Source organism: Falco punctatus (assembly GCF_963210335.1).
Source record: "Falco punctatus genome assembly, chromosome: 6".
Classification (NCBI taxonomy): domain Eukaryota; kingdom Metazoa; phylum Chordata; class Aves; order Falconiformes; family Falconidae; genus Falco; species Falco punctatus.
Genome location: NC_137585.1, coordinates 9,589,908 through 9,606,598, shown reverse-complemented (window position 1 = coordinate 9,606,598; position 16,691 = coordinate 9,589,908). Strand labels below are relative to the sequence as shown.

The window sequence follows — 16,691 nt, the reverse complement described above, 5'->3', positions numbered from 1 at the left end:
TCCTGGGATTTAATCTTCTGCTTTGCTCACGTTCATATTCTTGGTAAGAAGTGGGTCACTGTCATAGCAGGAGAAACCTTGTTTCCTCTCTTCACTCTCCCATGTTTGCTGAGTGCTATGTAAGCACCACAGTAAGCATTTGATTCATAGGCATTGTAGTTATTGGGCAGCAAGGTTTCTTTGAATTTGCACTCATCTTGGAAAACAGCCTGAAGAATAGAAATGGGAGGGGGGAAGACCAAAGCATGTACAATAAATATTTCATGGAGGCTCTAGTCATTTTTCTTCCTAGTGTTTTCACAGAAGAACTTGTTGCAGTGCAACAGGTGGTGCCGCAGCGACTGCATCCAACAATAAATATCCCTCCCCAGTGCTAATGTGGTGTCAGAGGAACTCAGATGCCACCTGTCCAGATAATGGACTGTGTACTTCCTGTGACAGATCAAGTTAATTCTTCATAATTCATGGATTTCTTAATTTTATTTGCAAGCAATAATTTCTGTCAGCATCATGCCCTTTTCCCCAAATGACGTAGATTTATTTCACAACTCCTCTCTGCAAGAAGCCCTGTAATTTATAAAAGAACGATATGCTGGCTGTTAAACAGCCATGTCCAGGGAGAACTATTTACTTGCATAAGGCTTTTGAATAAGACCTCATATTAGCACTAAATCTTTTCTTTTGTTAAATCATAAGTGATACTATGTTTAACTGCTAGTGAGAGATGAAGCAGGTTCTAAGCCAGGGAAAGTTTTGTTTCTTTTCATGTCACATCATGTAAATCCAAGGAGGGGGAGTTATCGGGGAGAGGAGGTGCAAGGACATGCAGGAGACAAACAGAGCATCGATGAAATTAGAACACAAAGCAGAATAATTCCCTGACATCAAATGTCTGGCATATGAGACACCACCGGTGCTGTTCTATTTGGACATCTTTGTAATAATGCCATTTAAAGCTTATAAGAGTTCAGTTTAGGGCATTGCATTGTGCAAGGGAAGATGCACATCTCTTACAGATTTGCAAAATGTCTTTGAAAATAAACAAGACTGGATTGAAACTGCAGGGAAAAAATCAAAGGGACATCTGAAGCCAGACCCTGCATTTCTTTAGAAAGACCTAGTCAAGCAAAGCAGTTGGGCTTGTAGCACTTTTTAGGTGCTTGAAATCAGACGCAATTGAAAGAATATCTAGAGTGAAACTTTAAAACGTCCCACTGTCATTATCTGTGTGAGAAGAAATCAGTCATATTAGTAATGGCTACAGGTCCTTCACAACATGTGATGTTTTATTAAGCTACTGAAATGCTTTGTAGAAATTACAGCTGTTTCCACAAAAATTACTTTGTTGTTTCTTGACAAAAGAGATGAATGCAATCAGTGCCATGAATTACTTTGAGGTGGACTGCTTTTGCCTGTTGCCCAGAGCCAGCCTCTTTCAAAGCCGCTTCCTAACAAGAGCTTTTTTTGCTGAATGTTGAGACTGGAGATGCCTTGCTCGTGCCTCAGAGATTAAATTGCAGTTAGATGGCATAGATAGCACTTTCTAGATAAGGATGATGCTGATGGTGTTTCAGTGTGACTTGCATACCACTGTTAATAGCTATTATTGTTTTCTTACCCTTTGGTACTGATCTCACAAAACTGGTCATTAAAATAACCCAGTTGCATATGCCGACTTTGTAGAGTAGGCTTCCTATTTATTCTTCATGGTGTAGTTGGTTTTGGTAGGAAGAGACATGTAGTCATTTTACTAATGGTGGCTAGTGTCAATAGCTCTAATTGCACCTCTCTGACACACACCTGTACGCACACACATACACATGCAATCACATACACACACACTTGTGAACATACACACACACACTTTACCTTCTAAGGCTTTTTGCAGAGCACAGCCTTTTGCTTTATGTACAATGCAATGCAAAAAGCGATCAACTGGTTTCAGTCTTAGTAAAACAAGTTTGCAGTGCCAGGCCCTTAGAAGAAGCCATCTAATTAACCCACAGTATTCACAGAATGCATCCATTTGCCTAGGGTTCTCCCTGTACAATCTTATTGGAAAGCTTTAAAATAACAGACCTCAGCCACACTGCTTGTTGCACTAAATAACACTGATGACACCAGGCTGGGCAGGCTCCCTCTAATTGAAAAGCTATTTTCTCTGCTTGTAATCAGAGATTTTCAGGAGGGGGGGAAAAAAAACTCAACCCAAAACCTTTGCCGCCTTTGTTTAAGCCTTGAAAAACTATTCACACTTGTACTCACCGTTCCATACAACTTCCTCTTGTTATTCATTGCAATGAAGAGGGCACTTTTCACACCGAACAGGCTAACGACACCTCTCTCTACAGTGGATATTTCAAAGAGACCTAAAAAAATGAGAAACACAATAGATGTGTTATCACAGAATTTAAAGCTAATCAAAGGCAACTCAGATATAATTTATTTATTTTAAAAACCTATTGAACTTGTCATGTTTTCTTTATTAGAAATATCTCCCTAGTCCAGCAAAACTGAAATACACAGAGATCTTGGTTTTTCTTACATGCTGTAGGATTCCAAAATAATTATTCTGGAGTCATAGTCATAGTCACATGCTATATAATCCTTTTGCTCTATCAAATTATTTTGATCTGTCAAACTCTTGGGCTATCTAATTAGATATTTTAATCCAATATGCTAGAGTTAGAGAGCGTTTGTTATTGAGCTGTGAAGAAGTGTGGCTTGCATTTTGAAGTCCCTTACAATATCTTAGTTGCAAAGATTTTAGCAACTGCCCACTACAGGAAATGCAAATCCATAGAATCCATAGGGCTACTTCTTTTTTTTTTTTTTTTTTTTTTTTTTTTTTTTTATCTTATGGTAACAGAACAGTAACCATAACAACAAGCCAACCAGGAACAGCAAGCCCTTCCATGACTGAGTGTCCCAAAAGTACTAGTCCACTAGGATTAAAAAATCATACATTGGCGCTCCGAGCTCAGAGACCACCTCCCTCATTCAAAAGGCAAATGAGAAGGTGAGGAGTGAGCAAATACAGCCGAGAGACAGTTTTCAACCTGGTTTGTCTTTTCTCATCCATGCAGTAAAGCAGAGTAAAAATAAATTGTATCTAAATTTGTCTAAGCATTTGTGACATGTTTCAGCCTGGAGGGTTACAATGTTGATTGATCCCAGAGACTTTTAAAAGGCAACAGATGTAGCACAGATTAATAATATCAAGTAATAACAGTTGCATTCTATGAAGGGTAATTACTCGAGTTCACAGCAATTAAGTGACATCTATTCTATTTCATTTCTGGATGCAACTCACTGTATTGGTTTTCATTGTGAACTCCGCTTATCCTTCCGTCTGGGAGGATTTGAAGGTGAAACCCGATGCCCACGTTGCAGTAAAGCCTCCGCTGCCTCTTGATTCCTAGCAAATAGTCACTTTCCCAGTTCACATCTGACTTCTCCCCTGACATCCCAGCAATGGACCTGGACAACAGAGATTGCCATCCTCTTTCCAGCAATGTGCCATTAGTTCTGCTTACAACTGGATGTGTTGAAGCAAGCCCAGCTAGAAAACCCAGGAGAACGAAAGCAGGCAACGTCCAGTGAATGCTGGCTTCGCAGGACATAGTGATGAGAAGTCTTTGTGCAGTGGCCATCCGGTTCACCCCCTGGGCACGTGGTCAGAATTAATGGCCCTAAAAATACCGCCCTTCTTGTTTTTCTCCCTTCAGCATGGTGGCAGAGGCTTATTTTTGGAAAGCAAATAGAGATTGCTGACATGAAACTAAAGCCTGATAGCAGTTGGGTTGGAAGCAGAGACAGGCCAGCAGGACTCAAACTGGTGGGGACCATGTTTTGTAGAACCTGCTCGTCTGTGGGCAGCCTCAGTTATATTTGATTGACCCATCTTTATAGTGCAGAGGCTGTCCCTCCCCACATCATCACTCTGACATCAACAGCTTGCCAAAGGTAAGCAAGCCTGCCAGGGCTGTAACACTAACCTGCCATCCTCCCAGCCTGGCTGTGGTCTGATGAACGCTGTCACCGAAGAGCGAAGAGCAGAGGCAGGAGTGAGGTTTCACTGGCTGTTGAAAGCAAAGGAGTCAAATGGGTCGGCAGTCAGAGGCCTGACAGGCAGCTTCCTTATTTAGAGAAGAAGGTGTAAAAACAGTCAGGGACCTCATCAGCAAGCAATGAAAACTTTGCAGCCACTTCCTTGGTGGCACAGTCACTGGGTATACATCAGGGCAGCTCAATATCAGGGAAAATTGGCCTGAAGTGGCCATTGCTCTTTTTGTACATATCCAGAAAATCCAAGGCATCTCTTGCTATAGCAGCCCACATGCTAACAGCTTGTCTGTACCTCTAAACGGAGTGCTCTGGCTGGTTAGCAGAGAGGTTAGCCATGTTAAAAGGAGAGGAAACCCCGGGGCTTGCTCCTTATGTGAGCACATTTCTGCTGCTTGCGGCAGCAATTCTGCTGAGCAGGGCATGCAGGCTGGAGCACTGTTCTTGCAGTTACACATAGCTGGGGACATTGTTATATTCCTAAGTGTTCATGATTTTCACTGAGGTGACTTCCAAATGATCACATTTATGCAGGGAGGGTGTGTGCCTCTTGCAGGGGTGCAATTGTATTTGTGTTTGCAAGACAAGGGCTTAGGGAATGTGTTAAAGAGGAGGAAAAAGGGAAAAGGCCACAACTCCCTACTGTTTCACTGTCTCTTTTCTTCAAGCCCAAATACTGTCTTCTTTTGCAATAATGTATGAGCATCTTCATTTTCCTCTTCCATTTGCTGAGGCTGTCTTACTGTTTCCCCTCATTTTGCATTGATGCTCTTTCAGCTTCTTTGGAGCTGAACAGATTAGACAACTAGTTTCATGGGACTTATTAACACATTAGTGGGAGGAAAATGGCTGAGACTTATGCAAAACTTCTTCGCCAATACATCTGTCAGCTTTCCACAGCACAGAACTTGTGCCATCTATGTCATTTGAGATGACTGCACACTAATAAGGAGAGTACCTGGAAGCATAATTGAACTGAGCACACCCAGCAGGACAGTTTCACATGGACAGGGGTGTAACACGAGGCCTTGGCTGCTGCAGACTCTCAAGCAGGAGCACCCTGAGCCAAGGGGAGGGATTGCAGCCCTGAGGCAGGTGAGCAGTTAGATTCAGTGAGGTACGAAGTGGTGATTGTTCTCTTGAGAGAGGCTCAGCTATAAAAAGATTGGGAACCACTGGACTAGACCCTGGCTTGTGCCAAGTGGCATTTCAAAGCCTCTCTGCCTTTGTTGAAGCAGCACTCGGAGTATCTTCTGCCTTTTGCTCGCAATGAAAATCTTCAGATGCTTTCCTCTCCTGCCTTCTACTTCATCTCATGACTCTTCAGCTATGCAAAGTGCATATATAATTATTGTCGAAGTATTATACTAGTATTTCACACCCTCTCAGCACAGCCGCAGTCTTTATGAGAAGCCAGCATTGGTGGGAGACAAAGCCCTGGGTCACAGTTATAGGGATGGAGCATTGCTTTCCTAGCAAAAAACCCATCTTATGCTACAGTCTGAAGAAGGCCTGCCCATTCCCAGCGCATGGGATTCATGGAAACCTTGCCTAATCTCAGAGCCATCCCTGTCCATAAAATACGCTGCAATATTTTATTTCCAATTGACTTTTTTCCCTCTAGAGAATGTTTCAAGTGTAATTTTGCAGTTTTCTCACAATCAGTGTCCTAGGAGGAAAATCAGAACATAACTGCCAATCAGCAGGAAAAACAGCATTTGGTGGTTTCACGGGTTGAGAGACAAGGGTGCAGACCTGGCTTTCCATCATTGGCTTTTGATCACCTTTGCATCTTTGTGTCTCATTTGTCATGTTTCTCATAGCAAAGCAAAAGCATGAGCTAAAAAAGCTTCTCTAACTTGTGCTGGCACATCTGTCACTGCAGATTCCCAGTGAGCTATTCTGTTGGCCCCATTAAGGAGCACTTCGTGGGATTGCACACTGTCACATCCCAGTAACCTCAATCCTAGAGTGAATAAAAAAATGAAATAAATTTTTCCAAGTCTATCAGGTGCATTGCTTTGGCTTTTAGTCAGCCCAGCTGGAAAGTGACTCTGAGAGCTGTGGTGAGCTCAGGTAGCTAGACCAGGGGACAGTTTCCCACCTGCAGTTTCTTGCTGAGCAAGTAGAACTGCTAGCACACTGTATGGAAAAGGTAGCCAGATTTCTTTCTTGCCAAAATCAGAACTTCTCTTGCTTGATCTGGAAAAAAACCCAAACAGCTAAGAATTATGATTTCACTGGGACATCTGGCGCTCATAAGACCAAGAGCCTTGGTACCTGGCCTAAGATTGAATGGTGTGCAGCTGGGAGACGAAATGTATGCTGTAGTCTTATACTGCTCAGCAATTCTGCATGGAGCTGAAATGAGTCTTGAACCACTCCATAGTCCGACCTGTGGCCAGCAGGTTGCTGAGTTTCTGTGTATTAGCAAAGCAGTCTGAAGATGAACTGCTATGTAAATTCTGGAGCATACGATTCAATTAGGCAAGTCTTGTCTCCTCTAAAAGATGTCTCATTCTGGGTAAAGTTATCCTCCTGACCCATGAAGTAGCTGTTTCCAGAAAAAAACACTGTAACCTTTTGATTTTCAGGTAGCATGTTCTCCTGGCTTCATGTACCAGCAAATTTGGAAGGCATCAAGGGAGACGCTAGTAGCATTTGCAGTAAAATAAATCCTGTGAAGTCCAAAATGGTAACAAATTATTTCAGCAATCAACCTGTGCTTAATCAATATCTTAAGGCCCAGGGTGACAGTGCTTACCACCTAATTAAAGTAACAAATTTTCATTGTATTTTAGTATGATATGAAAATAACACTCCTCTGAAACACAGCAGTACAGATCCATTTTCAGATAGTCTAGGAAAAGCCACACAGCTGAGCAGTAACATGATATGGATGAAGAGCACATCTTTCAAAAATGCATGATGACTTAGGGTCCTAAGTTCGATTTTCAAATCTTTTAAAAGTCTCTCTCTATTTTAAGGCTTGGAAAGAGCAATCCCTCATTTAAAGACAGAAGGACAGACTAAAATTGTTCACCTCATCTGTGTTGAAGACCCAGGCTGGTGGTGGAACAGAGGAGAAGGGAGATTTCCAGGTGACAAATCTGACTGTTGTGGCAGGGCAAGTATTGCAGGCTCTGGATAACTTGCATAAAACCCTGTTAGCCCAAGTATGACCATGGAGTCCCACCAGAGCATCTTTAGACTAATGGGGTTTGTTGGTCAGCATGTAGAGATCTGTAACACAACTGCTAGGACTACTATGAATGCAATATGAATCACAGTATAAAAGCAGCAGAAAAAAAAAAATGGAGTGAGGGTTGCAGGGACGGGCTGTATTGATATCCAAGGATATGACTGATAGCTGTAGAACTGGTAAACACCGAGGAGCGTGTTGTTGGCATCAAGACTAGATCAGATAGGGCCACTGTAGATGATTACTCAGCAGAAGACTTGAGCTCTGGTAGCAGGAGGATGCAAAAAGGGTTATAGCATACTGCATTTATTATTTCTTTTCCTGTTACACAGCAAAGAGGCAGATTTGTAGCCATACAGAAACCCAAAATGAATAAACAAGATGACAAACAGTAACCTTGCCGAAGACTTTTGGAGGCTGAAGAAAACAAGCAAGCTTCTGAAGCCAAAGTATCACCTCATGACAACTACTGAATCCTAAAGCACATGAAAGACCTCTTTAAACCCAGTTTGTCATCACCAGTCAAAAAGGAGTCCAAGATGCATGGTGAAGACTTGACAGAGAACCTACCTCGACCATCACGTCACACAGAGTGATCCTTGCTAGGCCACTTGGGCATAAGCATATTGTTGTATGGGGGTACCTGGGTAAGAGAGTGGATAATTTAAACAACTTGGTCATCTAAAATAATTCACTTCCCATTTCTCCACGAGGGTGCTCACTGAGTTTTCACATGCTAATTTCCTACAGACAGGCACAAAGGACAGAATAGCTTCCTGCTGGTTTTTGGAGGAAAGAGGGGAAAAGGATCTACTCACAAAGGAAACTGTGGAGGATTTGGGACTAGATGGATGCTAGCTTGCTTGGAAGAAATCTTGATTTACTGCTTATTCATGCTAAATTCATACTCTGAAGAGGGTATGCCAAGCACAGATCCAGTCAGACATATCCATCTTTTTCTCCTGAGGACTTACCACAGAAGCTACTTCATAGGAACACAGAGTAACTTTGCTGTGCTTGCATACAGGTAAGGTCAGAGGCAAATCTTGCTCTTTATGACATGACCAAGAATCCCTTCTTGCAGCAGAGCTGTTCTCATTGTACAATGATGTAAAGAGCAAAACTTGCATCCTTTATCTTTACCATTCTCTGCACAGGATCTTTCCTAGGTTCATACCTGTTTGAAGTTTTATAGAAGAGTGAAGTGGGGTTAATTAGCATTGATATATACAGCTGTGGGTTAGTTTCAGGGGTGGCGGGTTGGCCAATGTAGATAAGGTGCAGCTGTGGCTGGTTCTGTTAAGTGGTTGAGAGCCAATGAAGAGAGAGCAGCCGAGGAGCGAGCAAGAGGAGAGAGAACGTATGCTCTGGATGAGGTGAGATGAGGAGAAGGCAGTAGAGGGACTGGCATGAAGAGTATGCTGGTATGAGATGGTAAAAGACCTTGTCACAGCAAAATTTGGCATAGAAACCCAGAGGCAGGAGTCCTCTAGGGAAGGAAATTGTGTTTTGACTTCTATTCTAGGGGCTGGGAGAAGAAGATAGCCCACATAACCCGCATAAGCAGTTGGTGTTGAGTCACAAGGGGAGCAGCCACAGCTGCTGATGATTGCATTGACACAAACCCTTGTGGAGCTCTTGCCAGTGCAGGCTGAAGGAGATTTGGGCTTCTCTGGAAGTGCAGAGCGCACTGTACTGCTGTAGTGCAGAGCTGTCAGCAAGACATGCATTTTAGTGTAGCTGGAATTCTGGTTCTTTTCCATTTGAGGGTATGATAAAATCCCACCCTGAACAGTTCTGAGGTGGCCATGTCTGCCTTTCTGTATCTTATAGAGGTTGAAATGACTGGCATAAGACAGTGGTGACTCCCCAGTGAACCTGTGGGTTCCCAAGCTGGTGTTTTGCACATCAGCCCACGCTGCTTCTCTCATCACCTCCTCAGCTGTTCCCACTCTGCAAGGACAAACAGTCCAAGGGCAAAATGCTGAGCTTGGAGGAAAAAAAAAAAAAAAAAGTGTCAGCCACCAGCCCCCACAGGGATCTGTTCGGTGTTATTTATTAGAAGAGGGGAATGACGTGCAACATGTTTAATTTGGTTTTAGTTTAAGTGTGTGGTTTTCTCATTACAGCAGGAACAGGGACATTGCAGGAACAGGGACGCTAAATGCCCCATTTAGGTAGCATTATTAATAGGAAAGCAAAAATAACTTGTTTCTGTTGTTGGTGGTGACGAGATTTTGTCCAAGGGCCCAGGTAGCCAGATCTCTGGGTCATTCCCGACTGTGGAAGCTATTCAGATGATATGCTGTAATCCAGTGTAGAAAGTTAAAGACAGTTTCTGCCATTTACCAGGTAACTGTCTTTCTTTTGTTGTGTACCATTAGCTCAGTTGAGGACTTTTTCTTTCATGTCAATCCTTCGTCTGTTGGTCTGGATCCCTCCTCATATGTCAGAGGATGATTCTGAATCCCGGGCCTCTTGTGCAGTCATCTGAACTCTTTCCTGGTTTTGTCAGGCTTTTTTCCTGCAGGGCAGGCAACACTCGAAGGGCTAAAGCTTGTAATCCATCTTTGATAGCAGTTTTAATTTGTTGTTTAATTTCCATAGAAAGGATCCTACCTTTGACATCTCTTCCTGTCCTCTTCCCATACTCTCTCTGTATTGCATGTACAAAGCAACCATGTAATCCCCCATACAGGGAGGAAATCTAGACAGTCAATGATATTACTGAAGAACTCATCATGTCTTCTCCTGCTCTGCCTCATTAATCTTCTCCCTGATTGCTTAACTCCCTGACTAACCAGTGAATCAACTACAGAAAGATTTACGTTAGAAGAGACCTGTGGAGTTCATCAAGGCAGCTCCCTGCTCCAAGCAGTGCTAATTCCAAAGCAAGAGCAGGATGCCCAGTCAAACTCTTAACCTCATCAGGCAGTGGCAAGAAGGAGGCTGCTCCACATGGGAAGGCAAGCCAGCAGCTGAGGGTGACCGCAGCATGGGCAGGGGCAGCGTCTTCAGCCAGGGCACAGCTCCACGTCCTCACCAGCACCCAAATGGGGTGAGCACAGCAGGAGTGCTGATACTAACAGGTCCCATTGACAATCCACTGCTCAGTATAGAAAGGCAAGATAGGTCCCAGTTCGAACTGGGAAATCCAAATAACGGCACAGGAGTCTCCAGGAGCCAGAATGGGAACAGGACCACCCGTGCTGTAGCTTAGGCCAGGATGGAAGGCGCAGCTCTGAGCCTAAAGGGAGCTCCTGGAGTAATGGGCAGAGGGTGCAGTTTGGAGAGCACAGGTGGGGCTGTACAGAGTAATTGCAGCCTCCTGGGGCACTTAAGGCTCTGAAAAACTATCCTCAAAGACAAGAGATGCCCCATCCTCTCTGGCTGCCTGTTCCAGTGCTGCACCACTCTCAAGGGTAAATATTTTTTCTTTACAGAACTTTGTCCTCAAAATTGTCCAAAAGATTGACTGCTCTGCCTTCAATCCCTGGGAGCATAAATCAGCTGTCAGCTTGAACTTTTCAATGGCTCCAAAATGTCATTTTAGCTTAAAAATGGATGTAGTGTTTCCCTTTTATGTTGCTCTCTATGTAAACCTCTATAAATAGACAAACAAAAGTGGGAGGTTAAGGGAGTTTTACTTTGCTATTCAGTATAAATAAGTCGATTCCGGGGAATGATTAAAAGGGACCTGAGTTTAAATTGGATCCATAGGTTTAACAGTAGATTTTTTCATTCCTTCTTTCAAAATGTGTATACAAAACTGTATCCTGTCCTCATCACCAGAGGTCCAGTAAAGCTGCAGCTGCATTCTCAGAAAGCTATCTAGATGGGTGGCTAAAGCTCAGTTAGCCACCAGAAATTCATCCAAAGAGAAAGTTCATTGGCTAAATGAAGAAATGGGGCCATTTCAGAAGTGATCTATATTCTGGTCAGGTTTGCAGGCTAAAACAGACAGGATGAATTTTCATACGTAAATGCAGTAATTCAGATTTTGTTCACATAGCTCCTTTTCTGAATAGGGTAATTTTTAGCTCCTCAACAACAGGACAAGTAATACAGCAAAGAGAGCTCAAGCTATGCAGTAGCTTATTGAGGAGCTCCAGATTTGTAGAGACCTTGCAAGGGACTGGGAATGCAAGATAAGTGAGCTGTTTAAGGCAATATAACTGATAAGACTTAGTCCTGGAAAGAAAGATTAAGGGAAGAAGTCTGCCCAGGAAATGGGGAAAAAGGGAGAACAGCAAAACCGTATCATTTTGAGACAGAAAGGTGATGATATGGCATTGAAAGATACCAAAAGAGACTGGAAGGAATTTCGCAGGCACATGTGTGGAGATTTATCTTTGAAATTGTTAGTAGCACATCAGATCTGCAGAGGCATACAGGGAAAAAAAACCCAAAACAGTTAAAGTGCAAAGCAAACATTAAAAAAATATATGGAGAATAGGCAGCTAGTAAGTATTGTAGTTTACATCATCAAGGAACAAAGATATGTGACAGGTGACTGGGATCTACCAGTACCTAACTTTTAGCAAGTTGCACTTTGGGAGTCTGGTTATTGGCTCCTGTGGAAGCTGGAATGGTTCACATACTCAAAATCAGGCACATGCTGCTGCAGATTGCTGAACTGGCCTACTTACAGCAGTAAAGATCTGCACATGTAGAAGGTAGAAGCAGTTTTAAAATCAGAGCATTAAGGAGCAGAAGGTGCAAAATAAACAGAGTTAGTGAACCTCTTTTTTAGTATCAGTATTAGAGAAGAGGTGAAGGAGATGAGACCGCCTATATCTCAGTGGTATAACAGGATTAATAAATAAATTATAAAAAAAATAGAGAAAAAGGGAAAAGTTGGCATTAAAAAAGTGGAACTGAACCATCATATGATCTCTATTCATTCTATGAGACCTGTACCATTCCTATGGAGAGCTGTTAGAGTTGCACCCTGTTGACATCTGCTGTGCTTGAAGAAGGGATACAATCATGACACGCTTGCCGTGTTTGAATTTTGTGAATTCTCCAAAGAAGGATGACAGAATGACTTCCCTGATATCCGGGATCTTGTTCAAAAGGCATTTTTCCAAGACAAACAGAAGTGTTTTTTTTTTTTCTTCAGCCAAAAATGTCACAAACAGCTTAACAGTACCTTGATCCATGGTAAATTGCCAAGATTACCTTCAGCCTCTCCTTGAACATATTCAGCATGCTCCCTGTGCATCCTAGTGGCTCTTCACTGGACTTTCTCAAATTTGTTGACCTTTCTCTTGTGCTGGGATGCCCTAAACTGGACATAGCACACCAGATGTGGCCTCACCAGTGGCAGTTACAGGGAAAGAATCACTTCCCTCAACCCTCAGCCTCCTGGACACGTTCTTGCTAATGCATCCCAGTATGTGGTTGGCCTTCCTCACCACAACTACTGGTTTTGATTCAGCTCACTGTGCACCAGGATCACCAGCCTCTTCTAAAAGCAAGGCTACTCCCCTTCCAGTCAGTGCCCTGGCTGACCTATTGCCAGGGACAATGCCTTCCCAGGGCCAGGGCTTTGCATTTGTTAATGCTAGACTGCATGAGAGTCCCATCAACCCATTCCTCCAGCTTTTCGGGGTCACATGGATGCCAGCCCTACACTCATTATATCAGCTTTTCCTACACTTTGTGTTGCCAACTGCAAACTTGCTGAGTCAGTGAAAATAAACTAATCTGGTGCTAGTGATGGATTCTTCCTCAAATGCCTACTACATTTATGCAGCATGTTGTTTTCACTCTCAAAATTATTATTCATTGTGATTTTGTACTATGTGGTCATCCCACATAGTACCCATAGTAAAAAACAATATACAAAAAAGGAGGTTGGTTTCTGCAGGAAGAGACCTTGTTCTTTAACCTCATACTTTTAATATCCTCTTTTTAATCTGTATATGATTCTAGATGGTTTGCTACTAATCCTAATGACTGTACAACACAGTTAAATTAACTGAAGCTTCCCCCCAAGGCACAACCCAAAGACAAGGTGAGATCATTAAACTCAGTTTTAATATGGTTGACTACAATGGTCATTGAATAATATTTTTAAAGCCTGCAAGTCTCATTTTCAGAAAGGAACGAACCGCTCTGTGCCAAAATATCCTCTGCTCCCAGTGCATCCTAGTGCCATTTTTCTCACTGAAGTCTGAGAGCTGTTGAAGAGCTGGCTGTGAGTAACTAGAACATCAATGCGCTCTCTCCAAATATCATCCAGATTTGCAGGTTTCTCTGGTTTGTCAGTCTCCTTGCTTGCCTTGAAACAATAATTTATGCTATTTATTCTGACATAAGGGTAGCAAATCTGAGCACAAAATAAAGACTTTGTGTTTAAGGCTGCAGCCACCTTGCTATTCCTCCGTCAGGAGCCACAGGGTAAGGTATTTGTTGTGATGGCTTTTAACATATGGAAGATCAAGATCAGATTCCTAAAATATTCTGAAAACCAGTTATAGCTTTAACAGTGACTGTGGTTAAATATAAAACCTAAGTAATTTGTTCTATTAAAAAGTCTGAGTCTTATTTTTATCAAGTGATAAAAACATGAGGGCATGTTCTAAATCGGCCAAAAGCTCTTGTAGCTATAAAAGCTTCACTTCTGCAATATTTTACAGCCCAATTAAGTTGGTGTGGCTTTTTTGTGTATTTTTTAGCAGAGAATTCTTCCTCTGACATTGACCAGATCGGGCAGATTCTAGTAGAAGATTAAACATTCGAAGAAGACACAGGCAAGGACAATGCAAGACCTGAATAATAACATTGAGTTTATTTTTCCCCTGGAAAGATGAGTTTCATTTGGACAGGGTCAGGTTGTGATGGGTGCACAGGACTAAGAAATAAAACCATACATTTCATGCATTCATGTAACGTTTCTTCTCTTGACATCCACCTCCACACTATCGTGCATGTTTCCAGTTTAATATTACGCTTCTAATGATGATATGCAATTATTCCAAGCATCCTTTAACCAGAATGCGTATTCTATGCAGGATTAAAGAATAGTTTGTCTGATGCACGCTAGACAGGCGGTATGGAGCAGGGTCAAGGCAAGCACGTAGCAGAGATCTGAAATTTCCTTTTTGATCAAGCAAGTAGTGAGCATATGTTCACAGCTGGAATGCGCGCTCAGCTTACTTTAGTGGAGTTTCAGCATTGACCTTTTGCTGCATTCCTCTAGCAGCAGTAAAATGGTTCTGCTTAAGTAAACTGACATGTACCACGTGCAAACCCAGCTGTCTTCTCCAGCCCACCATTTCTCCTACTGTTACAAAAAAGCCTGAAGGCATGGGAATGCTGTAATTTAATGTGTAATAACCTATCATGAAAATAATGTTGTGAAAAATAGTGGTGCTCATGGCACAAAAAAATCCACCTTGAGAAACCACCTTAAGAATTGGCCACAGAAGCACATGTTAATAGGTCCTGAATTGTACTTTATTACTGCCTGGTTGACACAAACGCAGGAGGTTAAAGCTTTTTATACTATCTGCTGCTGAATCCTGTTGCCATCTCCAGCTTGACCCATCCTTACCTCTCTTGGGTTGCTTATCATCTTTGTTCTTGTTCTGCTTTGTTTTTTCTAAGTGTCTGGCAGGTCTGGCCTGTGTAAGACTCCACTGTAAAAATTAAGACGGTTTATGCAGCAGGTAGGTGATCTGGCAGGCAGTTATTACTGCGCAGAATGCTTCATTACAGAGCCACTCGTGATAGCAAGCACTGTGTGAGCAGACGACAGTGAAACAGCCAGATTGTGCCCCTCCACTGCAGCATTGCACTGCGTGCGTGCTTTCCCAGACAGCTCACAGTTCCAAGTACCCCTATTTATGAGATGCAATAAACTTCAGACATGTGGGCTTGGCTTTCAGAATGCGGCAACCTGCTTAAGCTGCCTTAGTTTGGATACTCAAAAATGAAGATGTCTCTTGGTGTTTGGATAGACAGGACAGAACTTTCCTTTATGTGCATGGCCTGAGCTTTGCAAAAGTCATGACTAAATGCATCTTTCCCCATAAAATGCAGAAAATACACAAATGACATGGATCCAGCATGTATTGTATACAGCCTACACTGACACATTCTTGATGCCTTTTTTTGGGAGGGAAGCTGAAACCCTTGGTGAATGGGAAGGGCAGTCAGAAAAGATCCAAATGCTCTTTTTTTTTTTTAATTCTTTTTTCTAATCCCCTTATAGGAATAAGGGTGCTGTCTCCACTGCCCTGCTCGAATTAATACCTCAGCCTTGACTGAGTTTTCTTCCCACTGCCATGACATCAGCTGAAAGATTATCACCTACTGCTGCTCGTTGCTGCTGCCTTTCACTCAAATGGAGGCAGTTTATACAGGGCAAACGAGGAGCAATTCTGACCCACCTCATTTTGCCTACAGAGGCTCAGGGAGCATTTTGGGGAGCATTTCACCCAGTGGGGGTGGCAACCGTCAGCAGAGAGGAGGGCAGCCAGGGTGACCAGCTGCAGGCAGTTACCCTCTGTGAGCAGAGCCACAGCCAGAGAACAAGGAGGGTTCAGAGCTCCCCCAGTTTTCCAGCCTCCCTAGGTAAAGCCCCCTTCCCGTTCCCAATGTGTGCACTCCCACACACATGCTCAGCACTGTGGCACTTTGCTTCCCATGGGCTGAATCCAGAGGCCCCTCAGGCTCCCAGAGAGCAGCAAAGGAGCAATAGTCACCTGGTAATGACAGCAGCCAGCAGGCTATGGAAGCACTGTCTACGGTAGTCATAAGAGAATACTAAAGGATGTCTGCAAAGGCCACTGGATTCAGGCCCTTCTCTCAAGTCTGGATTTGTAGCCCCAAAGCCTTTTTTGAGGTTAGGCACCAAAGAGGAAGGAAGGTCAGCCTGCTCTTCTCTGCCACGGCAGCGATGCCCTACATTTGTAAATATTTGCATTTTTTTGTATTGATGTATTGATACATAAGACTGTATCAATCTCTTTGAAGCAGAAACTCAATTTACAGTCCCACTTTAGATTTGAAATTTTTGGATATTCAAGTCCAGCTTTCCCCTGAGAATGGCTTGGCCATCAAGGGAAAAGAATGTGTTGAGAAGCCAGGGTTGGCTGGAATAAGGGATGAATGAGAAGAAACCACCAATTCTAGCGCATGTCCCAGAACCCAGGGAACATGTGGATGGGGCATGTGTCCTCACTGCAGAGAGAGGTGTGTTACCAGTCTACCTTGCGTGAAACTTAGGCCATGCAACTGAAAAGACACCCAGCCTGGGTTGGAAGTGCTAATGAATGCTGAGGCTATTGTGGATAGAAGCAAAATTAGGAACAACTGCCTTGATTGTGAACTCAGCCATGAAAATGACTCCCTGTTGTCATAAAAACCTTTTTAAAAAGTTGCTTAAGTATGAGCATAACTTTGGGTACACTTC

General features: G+C 42.9%; 1 protein-coding gene across 1 annotated transcript; it reads right to left on the bottom strand.

The window, feature by feature from the left end:
- Nucleotides 1–20: 20 nt before the first annotated feature.
- On the bottom strand, nucleotides 21–16,202 carry FGF6 (fibroblast growth factor 6). The gene is made up of 4 exons (XM_080391683.1): nucleotides 15,993–16,202; nucleotides 3,314–15,765; nucleotides 2,266–2,369; nucleotides 21–209 (listed from the first exon to the last, which is right to left on the bottom strand). The coding sequence occupies exons 2-4, from the start codon at nucleotides 3,651–3,653 to the stop codon at nucleotides 33–35; spliced, it is 621 nt and encodes a 206-aa protein (XP_080247809.1). The 5' UTR covers nucleotides 3,654–15,765; nucleotides 15,993–16,202; the 3' UTR covers nucleotides 21–32.
- Between the last annotated feature and the right edge of the window lie 489 nt (nucleotides 16,203–16,691).